General features: G+C 29.2%; 1 protein-coding gene across 2 annotated transcripts in view; it reads left to right on the forward strand.

Annotated features, from left to right (window-relative positions):
* LOC113556294 (protein O-mannosyl-transferase TMTC2-like) overlaps window positions 1-14,422 on the forward strand; it is a 252,297-nt gene extending 237,875 nt beyond the window's left edge. For both annotated transcript variants that reach the window (XM_026961148.1, XM_026961150.1), the window contains exons 9-12: window positions 1,519-1,659; window positions 8,307-8,391; window positions 8,525-8,703; window positions 14,059-14,422. In XM_026961148.1, coding sequence (XP_026816949.1) covers window positions 1,519-1,659; window positions 8,307-8,391; window positions 8,525-8,703; window positions 14,059-14,229 — 576 coding nt within the window. In that variant the 3' untranslated portion in view covers window positions 14,230-14,422. The remainder of the gene's footprint in view (window positions 1-1,518; window positions 1,660-8,306; window positions 8,392-8,524; window positions 8,704-14,058) is intronic.
* Window positions 14,423-15,794: the final 1,372 nt, after the last annotated feature.

A 15,794-nucleotide genomic window follows, 5' to 3' on the forward strand; every position in this document is an offset into this window, starting at 1 on the left:
AATACGTTATAAGAGCAATATGCACGTAGACATTATATATTGTTTAATCAATGCATAAATTAGTATTATATATTCAGCAACAAAGGCAACTAACAACAAAGTTTGCCGAATTTAAGTCAATCTAGATGCGAAATATGGTTGCATAAACTTCTATCGGATTAGCTTAACTTCAAAGTTTAAAATACCTAACCACATCGAATAGAACAATAGTAATATCATTTATATTCTTAGTCTACGGACTACGATGGCCCAACCGTAACTTTGCAGTGATCTCTAGAAAATCTCAATAATTATTAATTTATTAATAATTCTTCGACATAGTAACGCAATACTTTAATTGCCATTCAAAACCGACTAGAACAAATGTCAGTCATTTAGGCAAGATTTAATTAAAAGATATTGCATAGGATACAGAAACGTTTCAAGTTAGATAAATAATCTTTCGTGCAAAACTCGATCAAATACTTGCGATATATTTAATACATCGTGACTCGTATAATATAAACCAATCTGGAATTAAATCTATGGACTGTATAGCTGAGTGCCATTAAGGCATTTTTAAAAAAATAATTTATACGATAAAAAAAATACTAAAATAATGAAGTATAATTCTTCATGTTTAATACATGTCATTATAATAACTTATTAAATTAAATATTGAAAAATGTAATACTTAAAAAGCCAACACCGCCGGCCGACGGTCGCGTACACAATGTTTAGCTTATTAATTAATTAATACCATATGATGTTCACTGCATGGCTATTATAATTGTTAATAAACCATATCAGTTGTCGGATCTAAACAATAAGTTAATATTGAAAAACCTATACACCGAATACACTAATATAAATACTATATCCAGTATAGACCGGAAGTATTGGAGGTTCGTGAGGATAATGTTATTATAGAGGTACAGATTTTAAATTAAAAAGGCATAGGTATAATAATGTACACCGATAGGCCACGAATAATTCAATTGTTACGATAATAACTTTCATTTAATCTGATATTTTTGGATATTATCTCTGCAATATTTTAACGTATTGTGTGTATGACGCAGAATTTTAAATCAAAAACTAACCATTACTTTATAAACTTTACAAAGAACAGTCTTCGAGCTCATTTAAACATTCCTTAGAGCCAGTCATAAAACTTTCGCAGTGAATAATATTTGTTTCAACGAATTTTTGATCACATAAACATTACATAATGTACGAAAATTATCTATCAAAATTATTATATTATTCGGGGTATTGCGAGTTTTTGTTTTTAATAACAGCTGTTGCAAATCAAGTACTAGTTATTTATCATAAATACGTATTGTCGGATTTAAATACAAATAAATTAAATTAATAATAACGACAAACATGTGAATTTATAAAAAAATGTTTGCGAAATATACGAGTGATATACACTATATATGTGATACTCACATATCATGGAATCATAAATAGTATTCTGTATGCGATGAATATTCTGTTAAACAATATGTGTACGTGTGTTATTTTAATTTGCAGGTACTGTTCAGTTTATACGGTGATGCGTTGGCGCAACTCAACAGACACAGAGAAGCCGAAATGTGGCACAAGGCGGCACTGGAAGTCGGGCCTGATCATGTTCCGGCACACTTGAGTTATGGGAAATGGCTCGCAAAAAATGTTAGTTGAACGTTATCACTATACTACACGTGTAATATAATTTCACAATAATACATTAGTATAGTCCCTTCATACGATGTCTGTTAATATGTATATCTCAATGAGACCACTGACGCAGTGATATCCTTTTTAATTTTATATCATATTATTTTATAATTATGAATTCCGAATACGTACGTAGCAATTCACTTCTAGTCGGATGATTATGATTTTAATATTTAACCTAATCGCCATGTTATTTTAAAAATGTGTTGCAAAGTGAAAAAAAATACGACAGCAATAAATGACAAATTTAAACTTTTCCCCTTCGCACTATATAATGTAATAAATAATATTATGAGACAAATGATAACTAAATATCGATTAAATAATGATAGAGTATAATTCGTATCTTTATTAGTTAATTTATATTTTTTAAATCATTTTCTTGGTTACGATTAAACGATTTAAAAAGGTAAGTTACTTTTAGCTAAATTACATAACGAATGAATTTTTTTAAAGTTACTTTTAACTTAATGAGTTAAATGTATTTCATTATATGCAGCTAGTAATCAGTTATTTAATTGTGTAGTCATTTTGTGATCTTCTAATATAAACTCCAGTCATTGAAAATGTATTTTATTTTATTTTATGCGAATTATTGTTTGTATGAGAAAAAGAACTTAACTTAACGCCTTAAAAGAAATAATTAATTTGTTCAGCCTTTTTCCTACCTATACTTGATTACGTTTTCTGAGAGACTGCAATTTTACATATCATTTTTATAATCATTAATATAATTTTATTATTATTCACCGATTTTATTCGTAAATGTTTTTGATTTTGAAAAAAAAAAGTTTTTACATAACAGTTTAGAGTACTTTTTTGTGTAGATAAATTTTTTTCTTGTATACATTTGTTTTTTATTTATTTTTTTTTAACGAAAATACATAATTGTATTTCCGTGTTCAAAAATAAAACACATTTCTACACATTTCAAATATACTGCAACGTTAAACGAAAATTATTTTTTTTATTATTTTTTTTTTTTTTTTTTATGTACCAACCCATAATTTAAAGTTTAGACGAACAAAGTTGTGCAACTCTTATCTTTTAAAAACATTCAAGTGATACTTGTTAACAGTTAAATTATAAATCATTGGCTCGGTTTATTTAGTACATCGCGATGTTAAGAAAACTATTACGCATCCGAATTCGAAATTAAAATCTTTTAGGTCATCACCAGCGTCCATATTATTAAACCAATCGATGTCACAAACAATTTACCAACGGTATTTGAGTGTGGCTGGTCAAATGTATCGCCATGTACCTAGATCACAATAATATTATAATATATTGCTGACGGTTTTACGTGAATATACGAGTATATTGTGCAAAAATCATATTATTTACAACCACATTGTTACACGTATTTATAACGAACATCTGTGTGCGCAAGTACGACCTCGGTGTTGACATTTTATTTTTTTTACATACATATCCGAACCTCATTATACGTACCCCATAAAATATGACGTCCGTTTACGTTGCGCGCACGGGCGTATGAGCACAATAAATATATATAAAACAAATAAAACGCTGTGGGACGACGATAACACGTCTTGACATTACGCAGCGTGGCCGTTTCGTTTACATGTGTAGGTACACATAATTCGTTAGTACACACAATGCACATATAATATATTATTATACGGGTCGTAGAAATACACAATATATAAAGTGCATAACCCTCTTCTGTCACGGGAACGTTATTGCATTACCACAGATACCACCGCAGCAATACGACTATGTATGATATGTATATTACTATTACACGGAGTGATCTGTTGTTAAATGTCCGATGGTGGTTTTTTTTTTTATTTTTATTTTGCTAAACTCTAGTGTTTTTTATCGTGAGGAGATAAAAACCAGTCCTTATAATTTATTCACTTTTGTAATCGGTCCTTTCAAAATAAATATTCAATCATAAGTTATATTATAATAGTAATCTACTATATATAGTACTTAAGTGTTAGGTATATAATATCATAAAAAATCATTAATTTTCTAAATTACATTATACAACTTTCTAATGTTTTATTATAATGTATGAAAATTATGAACTTTATATTCCCATTACAACCTAATAATGCTTATATGAAAAGTTAAAAATGTTGTTTTTAAAATCGTTCGTATTTTAATTAGTTACATAAAAAATATACATTATTACAATAATCATTATATTCTGTCACATACCTGTAATATAATTGTAATTATACCGAATAACATACGTCTGCACCGCTAAATTCGACTAACCATTTGTGACTCATACTATTGTCGATATGATGATTTTTTTTTTTTAACGTTTTTATATACGTCTAAATCACTTGAATCACAGAATACATATTGTTACATAGAAAACATTATTTTTGAGATCAATAAATTTCACATATTAAATAAAATAATATTTTTAGGTACAGAGTATTACGTTCCAAATCCTTTATGTTATGTATATATATATTATCGTGCATATCACCAGGAATAATGATAATTTAGGATATAACTGCATTTCTGAGGGAATTTCTAAAATGCATTATTAAGTTATAAACTGACGACTGTTAATATGAAGACTAATTAATTAGTATATATTGTTTTTCTAGTGACAAAATATGTAATATAAAATAAAGTATAGTTCGCCGTATGAAAATTTGTCCTCATTATTAGTCATAAGCTCATAACGCTTATTTATATTTTTATAATTTTTATATGATTTCTTGCAATTATTATTCATTGTCAAAAATATCTAGTGAATATATCAAATCCTAAATAAAACAGGTTTTATTTTAAAATTTCCAAGTCATTATTCATTATTTACGGTGTCTAATAATCGTAACTTTTAGCAACACACAGATATATATTTATAATATATCATCCACATTATACTGATCATCGACCATAGCATTAAATAGTTTTTGACCCAAATGATTTTTTTTAAATACTACCAATGTTATATCAGACTCGGTTGCCCATTCATCAATATTATACTATAATATTAATACGAGCCGGATACAACTGACCCTAATAAGCATGGGCCAAAAATACTTCTCACGTACCAATACGTGCCGATCAACCGTTGTATAATGTTTTACAAGAACCGATAACAAATAATAATATTATATAAAATTCGCTAATATAAATAATATATGTAATTAATAATAAAGGTGGCGGTTAGTGCAGATCGGCTCTCGAAAACAAATAAAAATATAGAAGACAATTCACACACTTCCAATACATAATAAGTAATATAATAACTAAAGCTAAATTATGGTGATTCAAGAAGGTATTATACGCACGCGGAACAATAAAAAATAGGGTAATTCGCGCACACAAAAATATATTACATAGGTAATATAATATAGCGTGACAATAAATAACAAAACGTTCACACTTGTTACATAACAAAATAATGAGGTGATTCACACCAAATTTTATAACTTAATTTTTGTATCTAATTACTTTAAAGTCTTATGCACTTTCACGGTGGACAACTAAAACGATACTAACACATAATTATACTTCACAATATACTGTAAACAAAAATGTATACAAAATATAACATAATTCCCGAATACAGTTAATATTATGTATTATGTAATGTGTGTGTGTGTATGTGTGAGTGAAAGAGAGAGAGGTTCGATCGGTCGATGACAAATATATGAGTCGTAATAGATAATAATACAATAATAAGATGCATAACGGGATCGTACAATATCGTATAGTCAAACGAAGTATATTAAAACGGAATAGTGTCGATGTCTCAAAATTGTCAACGCGTACGTCCTGTAGGCTGAAATTTGTGTCAAATCGATGCATCAGATTGAATAATGAAATCTCACAGTCGTACGTCAGAGATTTTCGATAGTTCGATATTTTACCGTTACAGAGGTTACATTCTTTAAATTTTATGATGTATGACTTTTCTGCAAGTTTAGTCCACTATGACGGAAAGATGAAAGTAAATTTACCGTCTAAGTTAAGTGCGTAAGACTTAACTGTGGAAATCTTTTCGTTGACATGTTCATCAAAACGTATACAATCATTATATATTATTAATTCTTGATTGGAAGTCGTTCAAATTTTAAGATATTTACACGATTTATCTCTATGAATTGACTGTATCAGGTTTCAGATTACGCTGAAACCAAAATCAAATGTTTACTCTTATTTATTTTAAACACCAATCATTTGAAAATTAGTTAAACATGTTGTTACGAACTGATTTTCCTATCAACATACAAATTATACCATGACGTAACACGTATCATGTATAATACTGCACAGTAATAGGCCAACAAATATATTTAAAGATTGTAGTCTATACTCTGTACCATAATATCATAGATAAATTATTATTACTATTATTACTACTAAATCTAAGTTACACGCATCACTATAAATATATAGTATTATACTGACGTTATAGTATGTTATTAAGGTTTAACGTCGAACACGCTATGATTTTTTTGAGTAATAACATTATGTTTATACCAATATCAATTGTGCACAGAACTTGTTTATCCGCAAGTCAATATAGAATTAAAACCACCACTCCCGACGGCATCTTATATATGTGTAAAATGTACATACATACAATCGATAATAAACAATATATGTATATATATATACATTATAGTATTATATATGTAGTGTAGGTATACCTGCCTATAATACACCATGTATACATTCGGACTTTTGTGTTTGGATCTGCAGTTGTCTATACCAAAGTTTATTTGTCAAATCGTACACCGGCGGGAGTTTATATTTTCATCTCGGAGTGCAAATAGTAATAATAATAATACAAAAATAAACCAAAAAGAAAATAACAGAAAAAAAAATGTTTTCCTTTACTACTCACGCTGTGACCTAGTTTTTCACGATGATTAAAAATCCATTGTTCTTTTGTTTGTTTTTCCGGTTTGAGAACTTGGTTGTTTTCAATACGGTGACGATTAAACGTTAAAAAAACCGGTAGATTAAAAAAATAAAAAAACTTCATTCGTTAATCCGTCAACGCTCGTGAGTCCGACAAACGGAAATAATTCGAATTGTATTCATCGGCGCGTTACCATAATTGAAACATCGATTGGATTGTGTACCTACAGATACACAGTGACGCAAACGTCGCCATTTTAAAATAAGTATATTACTTTTGATTCGTTTGATATTGTTTCGCATTGATATTTTTGGTATACGATTATAACATTCATTTTTATAAATAAAATTCAAGATTTAAAAATAAAAAATTGTGATACGATAAATAAACATTACTTAATTCAGAATATAAAAAAATGCGTAAACGTCAACATTGTGAATAATTATTGAGTCTTGAAACAGTTGACACACTTATTAAGTTCTCATCTGTAGAATTTCTTAAGCGGACGTAAGTTTAAAAATTTAATAATTAATTAAATAGCGTCCGGCATTTCATGGGTATCCAAGAGAAAAAACTGCCAACAAAATGAAAAGTACATCAAATACTAGTAGCAATAAATGCCGATGTAAATTCACTTGTAAAATTTGCCTGCATATATAAAATGCAACCACGCAAGTTTAGGTTAAGCATTAAAATATTATATCAAAAACATCGTTTTTAAAATAACAGCGCGTATTCAATGTGTTTCTGATTCATTGTATTTTTCGAGCTACTTTCACTGTTTACACATTTGTAGCAAGGCTAATTTTTTTTTCACAACCCATTACCACGATAAATGATAAAATATATTGTACATCTTTTATAATTTTTATTTACCGTCGATTACTTTAGTCGGTTTTTTTTTTCTATGATGTAATTTCAGAATGACATACGTTAAGGAAATTCGATCCCGCCTGTATTTCCAACCAAAATAGACCTATTTTATGACAATCCTACTAATTATCCTACTCTTTGGATAAAACTTCTGAAAACATATTTATTTTCATCATAAAGTTAAATAGAAAACAGATGTTTCCACTTTTTAAAGATCAAACACTTAAGCCCTTTAAAATTTTGAATATTAAGAATTAAAAAAATATATTTAATATCGAAGTGAAAACATTAAAACGTCTGTTTCTTTTACACACATTCCTCTAGTCTACTTATAAAAATTCTCTAGAAAACAAGGAACAATAATTAACCTACTCGGAGTACAGGATACACCACACTTACCTACCAATACTTTATGTAGAGGGAAGAACCCGCCATTTACACCACCTGTGGCGTACAAGTGTACAACTAACACTCAAACACTTATTAACCAAACGCGAAACTTCCAACGAGAACGAATAGAAACTATAACCACCTCCGAGTAATTATCAGTCCAAACCTAACTACAACAGTCGAGCTATTCAAAATATCTCAAACTTTCTAATATGTACCATAGAATATAAAACTATAATATAACCTAAGTACGCGTCCTAATAGTATAAGTTTAACACTGTATTTTGTTATCTCCAATGACCAATGCATTTAATAAAAAAAATTCGAAAACGATATAATGTAATTTAATATATATTAATGTATTATGTATTACTATATTACAAAAACACTTTGTTTTCTTAACTTTTTAGATTGTTTTTTATTTTTTATTACTTTTGTTCATTGTGTGATTTGCATAACAAATGTATTTCAGAGAACGCGTATTCACGAAGCAGAAAATTGGTTTCTACGGGCAAAAAAATTGGCGCCCGGTGACGCGTCCGTGTACAAACATTTCGGTCGGTATATATTTTATAAAATACATTTCGTAATAATAATAACATTGTATCGTCTTCTTAAAAAAATTGCTAAAACAGTTAATAATATTTAAATATATAAATATTCGTTACCGGTAAAATCTTTTTTTCACAGGAGTTTTCCTGCTGGAACAAGAACGGTACTCTGAAGCCGCATCGCAGTTAGTAGAAGCCGTCGCACTTGAACCCGAAGACTACGACTTGACTGTTACAGCAGCCACAGCGCTTAGGCAAGCGGGCGTGTCGCTCAGGGCTGAGGAAATGTACAGAAAAGCAGCCATACTCAGGCCACAAGTATGACAATTTAAAAATAATATTTATTTATTTTACTCGATATAAATTATAAATTGAAGAATCTGAAGTATATTTGCACTCTACATCAATGATGTGACGATGACATAACAGATCTCTAAGGATATTTGTAAATGTTTTAAATTAACCACAAGGACAAAAAAATATGAATGTGTAAGTCAGCAGTAGTTCTCAATTTTGAGCTAACCTCGACCACATTTTTTATTTTCTAGAATTTTCAATCATATTATATACTTGTGGTCGGACAATATATTCTTATAACGAATGCAGTAATAAATAATAAATGTAAAATCCACAAGTATTATTGTTATAAACAATATTTGACTTTACAATTATTTATATCTTTGTGTGTGTGTGTGTGTGTGTGTGTGCATCTATCATTGTCTTTTAGAACTATAAAAATTATTAAAAATTTTTAACTTAAATATATTTTCTGATAGAAAAATGAATCTTGTGAAGGTGATAAAAAAAAAATAATTTCCTATATTTTAAATCGATTTTCTAATTTTAACAAAAAATTTAATAAATATACAAACATACATATTTTTCAATCTTTATAAATTATATTTTATATATTATAAAATGACAACAATCATTCCCTATATATTTAGAGAGGATTAAAATATTATTAATATTATACTTAATTGTAATTTTCTTAAATCAAATTATTTACGTTAAGTTTAAATCGGTATAAAAAGTATTTTAGTAATCAAAAAAATATTGTGATTACAAATATTCCCCATTACACGCAGTTTATGTAAATTTTTTATGACTCGTCGTTTACGATATTATTATAATCTGTTCGCTTTATCTTTTACTATTCTCGTAATAAATTAATATTTAAAATCGATTTTTATTATTCACTGTTTAAACATCAACCATAATAACTCGACTGCAACGACCGTAAACCCGATCAGTACATTAATAATTCGATACTGTTATATATATATAATATGTATTTTACTTTATGTTTTAAATATTACTTAATTCTCCTGCTGACATTTTTTATTGCTTAAGAAATGGGGGAATACTGATCGATCGAAATTCGAAAGAAGGACTGAAACATTTTGAAGTGAACCACACTGTTACACTGCACGTATACACTTAAGGAAGGTACATAAAGTACATTAAAATGCAATGTCGTAAATTAGTTTTTTGGTAATACTTTTATAAAACTTGCGTACGGATACAGATATAAAATAGGAGCAATGTACCGCGTTTCGGACGGAGATTCTATTTATAGAGTTTCATGAATTCACATTTTTGTGTTGTGTAAGCATTTTCTCGGCGTCTGTTTATGTGTACGTGATTTGGAACGTAGCCGAAATGAAAATCCGTACGATAAATAAATCATCACGAGGGTTGGTTTGGTCTATATTATATAATCGCATCTGTGTACAGGACTCTCGCAGATAGAGCATATAACAATATTTTTTGTATAATATTATATTATAAAAGTTAACGTGATAGAAAACGACTCAGGTTCGTGTGGACGGAAAATAGAATGGATAGAAGTGACTCGGAATAATTAAAATAATAAAACAATTGAAAAAAAATCTCTAAATCCCAAAAATAATATTATCATACATCACTTTTATACATTTCGAGTTAGTAATATTTACCGAAATGGTAATGGTAAAAATCGATTAAACTACATCAAATTCTGACACTGCTCATTGCCGAAATTGTTCATTTCCGAATTATTTAGAAATATATATTTTCACCATTTTCTGTTAAAATTTTTTCACGGTCATTATATTGTTGTTTAATATGATTCCATAGCCATTTAATCTTATGATTGTCTTGTCAATTACCACGTAAATACTTTCATAGAACTCTTCCCTATCAATAGCATCCCTTGTACTGTGCACCGACGAACAATATCAATGATGGTTCTCTCAACTCGAACGTTTTAATACGTTTTGGGTATAAGCAAATTCACCACCTATACAACTACAAACTACATTATTATTGATTCTCCCGGGGTTCTGTTAATATTTTACCCGAATAATCGGTCATACACCTACTTATTTTATGTAACTCCCACTGCAAGATTTGTAACCGTTGATTGCAATTTGCTTTGGCAGTGAGCTATGCGTACAAAGATTAGTCGGCTAAGGAAATAATAATTCATTTGAAAAAAAAAATGTATTTTAAAAATACTTAAAATACTATACTATGTTATTACAATCATCGCAAATAAGTGACTGACCGTCAAATATATTGTTGTATTGTAATAGACACAGTCGGAGATCACGTTATCTGAGTATATAATATCATATCAACATACTTATCCAAAAAATTATATAATGCACGTAATCCTCGATAAAGTTCAGGTTTCGAAAATAAGAGAAAAATAACAGTGTCCTACAGTATTTTTTATGATTTCGTTTGGTTAATTTTTTTTCATTCGCTTTTATTCGTCCAACCGACTACATAATAATATATAACCGTTAAAAATGTTAAATAACGTTTCACCGCTCGTCCGATTACGTTATATCTCTTATACGTATTATACTAACAGTTTCGTTTTTGTTTAAAAGATGAGTAAAAATCATCTACCATAATATTGTGTTTTACTAGAAACTCATTATTTTGTATAGCTATTATTATGATATTATATTACAATAATCGTTTTTGAACCGTCTGGAATTATGCCGTCTATACAATAGTTACGGGGTGGCCCCGTCCGCTGAACAGCAGAAGGCAAGGGCGCTCGGCCAGAAGAAGATTATGCGGAAATTTCGATTTTGCCTGCGACGAACGGTTTAATTGAAAACACGCCCCTCTTCGGGTTTAATTCAGACGTCCGAAACCATCATCATTTTTGCCTGATTCCCCCTCCACCATAATCCTGACTGTGTGGTGCAGACATCGGTGACAACGCGTTTGTTAACCACAACTACCAATCGAGATGAACACTGCACACAATCAGAGAACCGTTACCGCTTACGATTATAATATAACATTACGATTTGTAAATGTACTCGTATATACTGCAGCAGTGTACGGGCCATGTATATTGGGTATATTATATTGGTTTATAATCCGTTTGTATGAAACATAACCACTGCAAGATAGCCGTATGCAACAAAAGTAAAACAATAAATTCAAAATTGGTATTGCGCTTTCGAAATATTTGTTATAATAACTGGTTGATTTTTTAATATTTTCTTAAATACATTTTTAGTTTTTGAACAGAGAAGCAATGAATGTATTGATTTTACAATGATGTGTGTTTTTTTGTGTCTGAAGAAATTTACTATAATAAAAAAGATACTTTAATTTTTTCTTAAACGGTACTTTGTGAACGCGAATTAGACCTAGTTTATATTTAGGGGGATCGAAAACGAATTATTTACAGTACATTTCAAAATAATCAGAAATCACAACAACAATAAAAAAAAGTTTGGTGATCATGACTTAGATTAACAATTTATTTTAGTGACTCGTTGACACTGAATACCCACAGACCAGAGTAGTTACCTACTCTTAATGGATTTTTTTTTATTGTCAACACGTGTATTATAGATAACGAACGATAAAGTGACCTATTGACTATTTTAGTTTCTTGTTATTTAAATGCATTTAAAGTTCATAAAATAGAAACTAAGCAAACGCGACCTTACTGAAATCGTGCAAATGAAATTACGCTTGTATCGTGTCTGCAAACGCATTTATAAATGAAAATAAACCTAATCTGTTTGATAATTTAATATTAAATCATTATACATATTTAATATTAAATTCGTCAAATTTTGTAATCAAGACTTTCGTGTCTTTCGTCTAAAATATCTTTATTTTTTCGAACATACGATTTTTCCAATGTTTTTATGGAGATACGCTATTTAACGTTTACGAGATGCGACCGTTTAATTTATATTATTTTTCGTAATTACGATATTTTATATAGTTTGACGCAAATCCTTATAAGAGTAACTATTAAAATAATTTATCGATAATGATGTCGGCTCATTTATTCATTTTTTGAAGTTACGTCCTTCGCCAAACAAGTTGACGGTATGAGTTTTCATTCGACTGAGAAAATCGTTACGACAAAATTTCAATTATTTTTTATTGGAAAGTTATAACGTCCTATATAATTTATATTGTAATATTTTTCATATTTCCCCGAAAAAAAATTGATCGATTTGAATTATGTATATTGTTGCGGATTTATGTAATCGGATCATCCCGTACATAATACAATATTATACCCCAACCCTATAAATATATTATATTTTTACGATGTTTGTTTGACATCATCAGCAAACGCAAAACGATAGTACCAAACCATATACACGCATTATTTTGGACGGTCGCGAGCAATTCGTGAGTTCGAAAAGATACGAACAGCTGATATACTCGCCCCGCAACCATTCATGTCGATTACTGTTATTGCGAAAACAGCATTTTGAATATTGATAAGAATACTGCACGTTGGTGTAATAACGCGGCCCTATCGCGGTGATCACATTTCTGTGTGACCGTTATTATACAATGCTTTAACACACACGATAAATATCGCATTATCTGAGGGAAACCGTTTATTTTTCCTTTATTCTTTTTCCGTCGCTTTTTAGTTTTGTTCATCCAATTAATTAAAATTTTAATTTTGGTGGATTCATGTTTGTGCTACTTGGCATCCCATCCGTGCACTATATTGTTCAAACACATTTTGAATGTATACAATCCGAAAATTGGTTGACGCGCGCACACACACACACACACTATTAAAAAATTGTGTAAACCATTCTTATTTTATAATATTATACTTATATTTTCATGAATTTTTATTTATTTTATACTTAAAGATTTAGGTTAACATTAAGTTAAAAAAATAGTTGATTACAATTTACAGCTCATTGATAGTCCACCTGATAAAATAAAAAACTTTTAATAAATATGAACTAAACAAATTACGTATTATGATAAATGAAATGTTCTATTTTATTTTTTTATAACCAGAATTAAGCATGAGGTATGAAATTATCGTGTGTAGATTATTGAATAAACAAAATTAATTTGCTATCCCAAACGTTATAAGGTAAATAATACGGAATAGAAAATATAAATTAGGACTTGATCATAAATCTTTTATAAAAAAAAAAAAAAAAAATTAAAAGTATCAGAGTTAAGAACATATGGAAATATTTCGATTATGTTCTCATAAAATAAAATATCAATTAAACCTGTCGCTTAGCGTCTTATTACTCGTTTTACCAATAGTTTTTAATGATAATATCCTCCCACCACCACCACACTAACAACTACCGCCAAAAAATGTGACACGTGATGCACCGTCTTGTAATCACCACTCGTCTGTTGTATTCGCAGGACGCAAGCAGTCACAGCAATCTGGGAGCGATGCTGCACCTGAACGGCAAGCACCGCGAGGCGTTATCCAGTTACCAAAACGCGTTGAGGATATCGCCGGACGACCGGACCACGCTGGACAATCTCAACAAGCTGAGAAACGTGTTGCGTCGCCGGTCCAGAGCGGCGTGATGATGGCTACCGCATCGACGGCCGTGATAATTTTACTGTAATGATAACAATATTATGTATAATATGATGATAATATCGACGACGACGACGACGACGAGTGTGTGGTTTTGTATCAAGGCGTAATTTTCTATATTTTTTTTCGTACATACATAATATATACAACATATATGATATATTTTAAAAATATTTAATCCTGTACATAATAAATTATTTACATATAATAATATATAGTATATATATACCTATAATATTATGTATAATATGATTAATTTCTATTATGTATTACATTTATTATATTATAACAATTATTACATAATATTATTTTATAATATTGTGTAGTGTACATATTATAATTATATTAAATTTTATTTTATTTGTATTGTTTCTACATATTAATGCATAAAATGTACGTTTAAGTATTAAGCATATATATATATATATACTTATGTACAAAGTGGCAAAAACGTATGGTCTTCTTCAGCATGAAATTCAGATTCAGCGGACCACTCGTAATTACGATATGTATACTTGAAACTGCCGATTTTCTAGGATGACTAAACTGCGAGTTGAAAATATAGGTTTATTATAAGTGTAAAATATATTCTTTACAAATGTTTAGTAGCGTAGTCTTACAAAAAAACATTTATATCACTACATTTTAGCATTTTTGTTATGATCGAGCTCAATAGTACTCATACAAATTCGAATTCGAATTTATTGATATTAACACTGTGTCGCATCATATTCATCAGGCACTACGATATAACGTAATATTATCTTGTTTGTGTTTTAATTTACCCCCACTTAACAATATAGCTTTTAAAACGTTCCTGGAAAAATCGGCAGTTTTCAATAAAAAAAAATGCTCCGACGAATAAGAATACTAACCTACACTTGCAGGAGACCGTGTCTTTTTTCGACTTTGTAAGTAAGTATAACATTTACATATTGTACAAAAATCAATATAAATAATATAAATTTATTTTTGTTTCTATAACTTTGATAATATTATAATATTCTATAGTCAGGAGTGACAAACTAAACGTGCCGAACTTGGGTTTATGATATTTACTTTTTTTTGACGATCATCCGCCGGAAAATCGAGGGGAAATGTAAAGAGTGTAGGGAATCCGTTACTGTTTAAACGCTACCGTGGTTTTCCGAGTATAACATCATTACAGTACACAACATTTTTTCTAATATTTTCAAATATATTTTTCGTTTCATCTTGAACTGTATAAACACTGTTGTCTTTGATTTTTTTTTTTTTAAGTTCAGGCAGTATTAGTTACCTAACTACTATAAATACATCAACATTATTTATTTATGTTACTGTTTAACCAATAATTTAAAACGTTATTTAAAAAAAAAAAAAATAAGCAAATAAATATTATATCGCATTTTCAACGCCATCGTCCAATCATTCGAACTTGACTTAATATTTTTCTAATGAGTTCTTTTATTCCGTGCGCGCACGCGAGTGTCGTGCTCGAAATGTTTTTCTTTTATCATTACCATTATTATTATTATTATTTTACATTGCATAGCTTTGTTGTAACTGTCGC

This window comes from Rhopalosiphum maidis, chromosome 4, assembly GCF_003676215.2.
Source record: "Rhopalosiphum maidis isolate BTI-1 chromosome 4, ASM367621v3, whole genome shotgun sequence".
Classification (NCBI taxonomy): Eukaryota; Metazoa; Arthropoda; class Insecta; order Hemiptera; family Aphididae; genus Rhopalosiphum; species Rhopalosiphum maidis.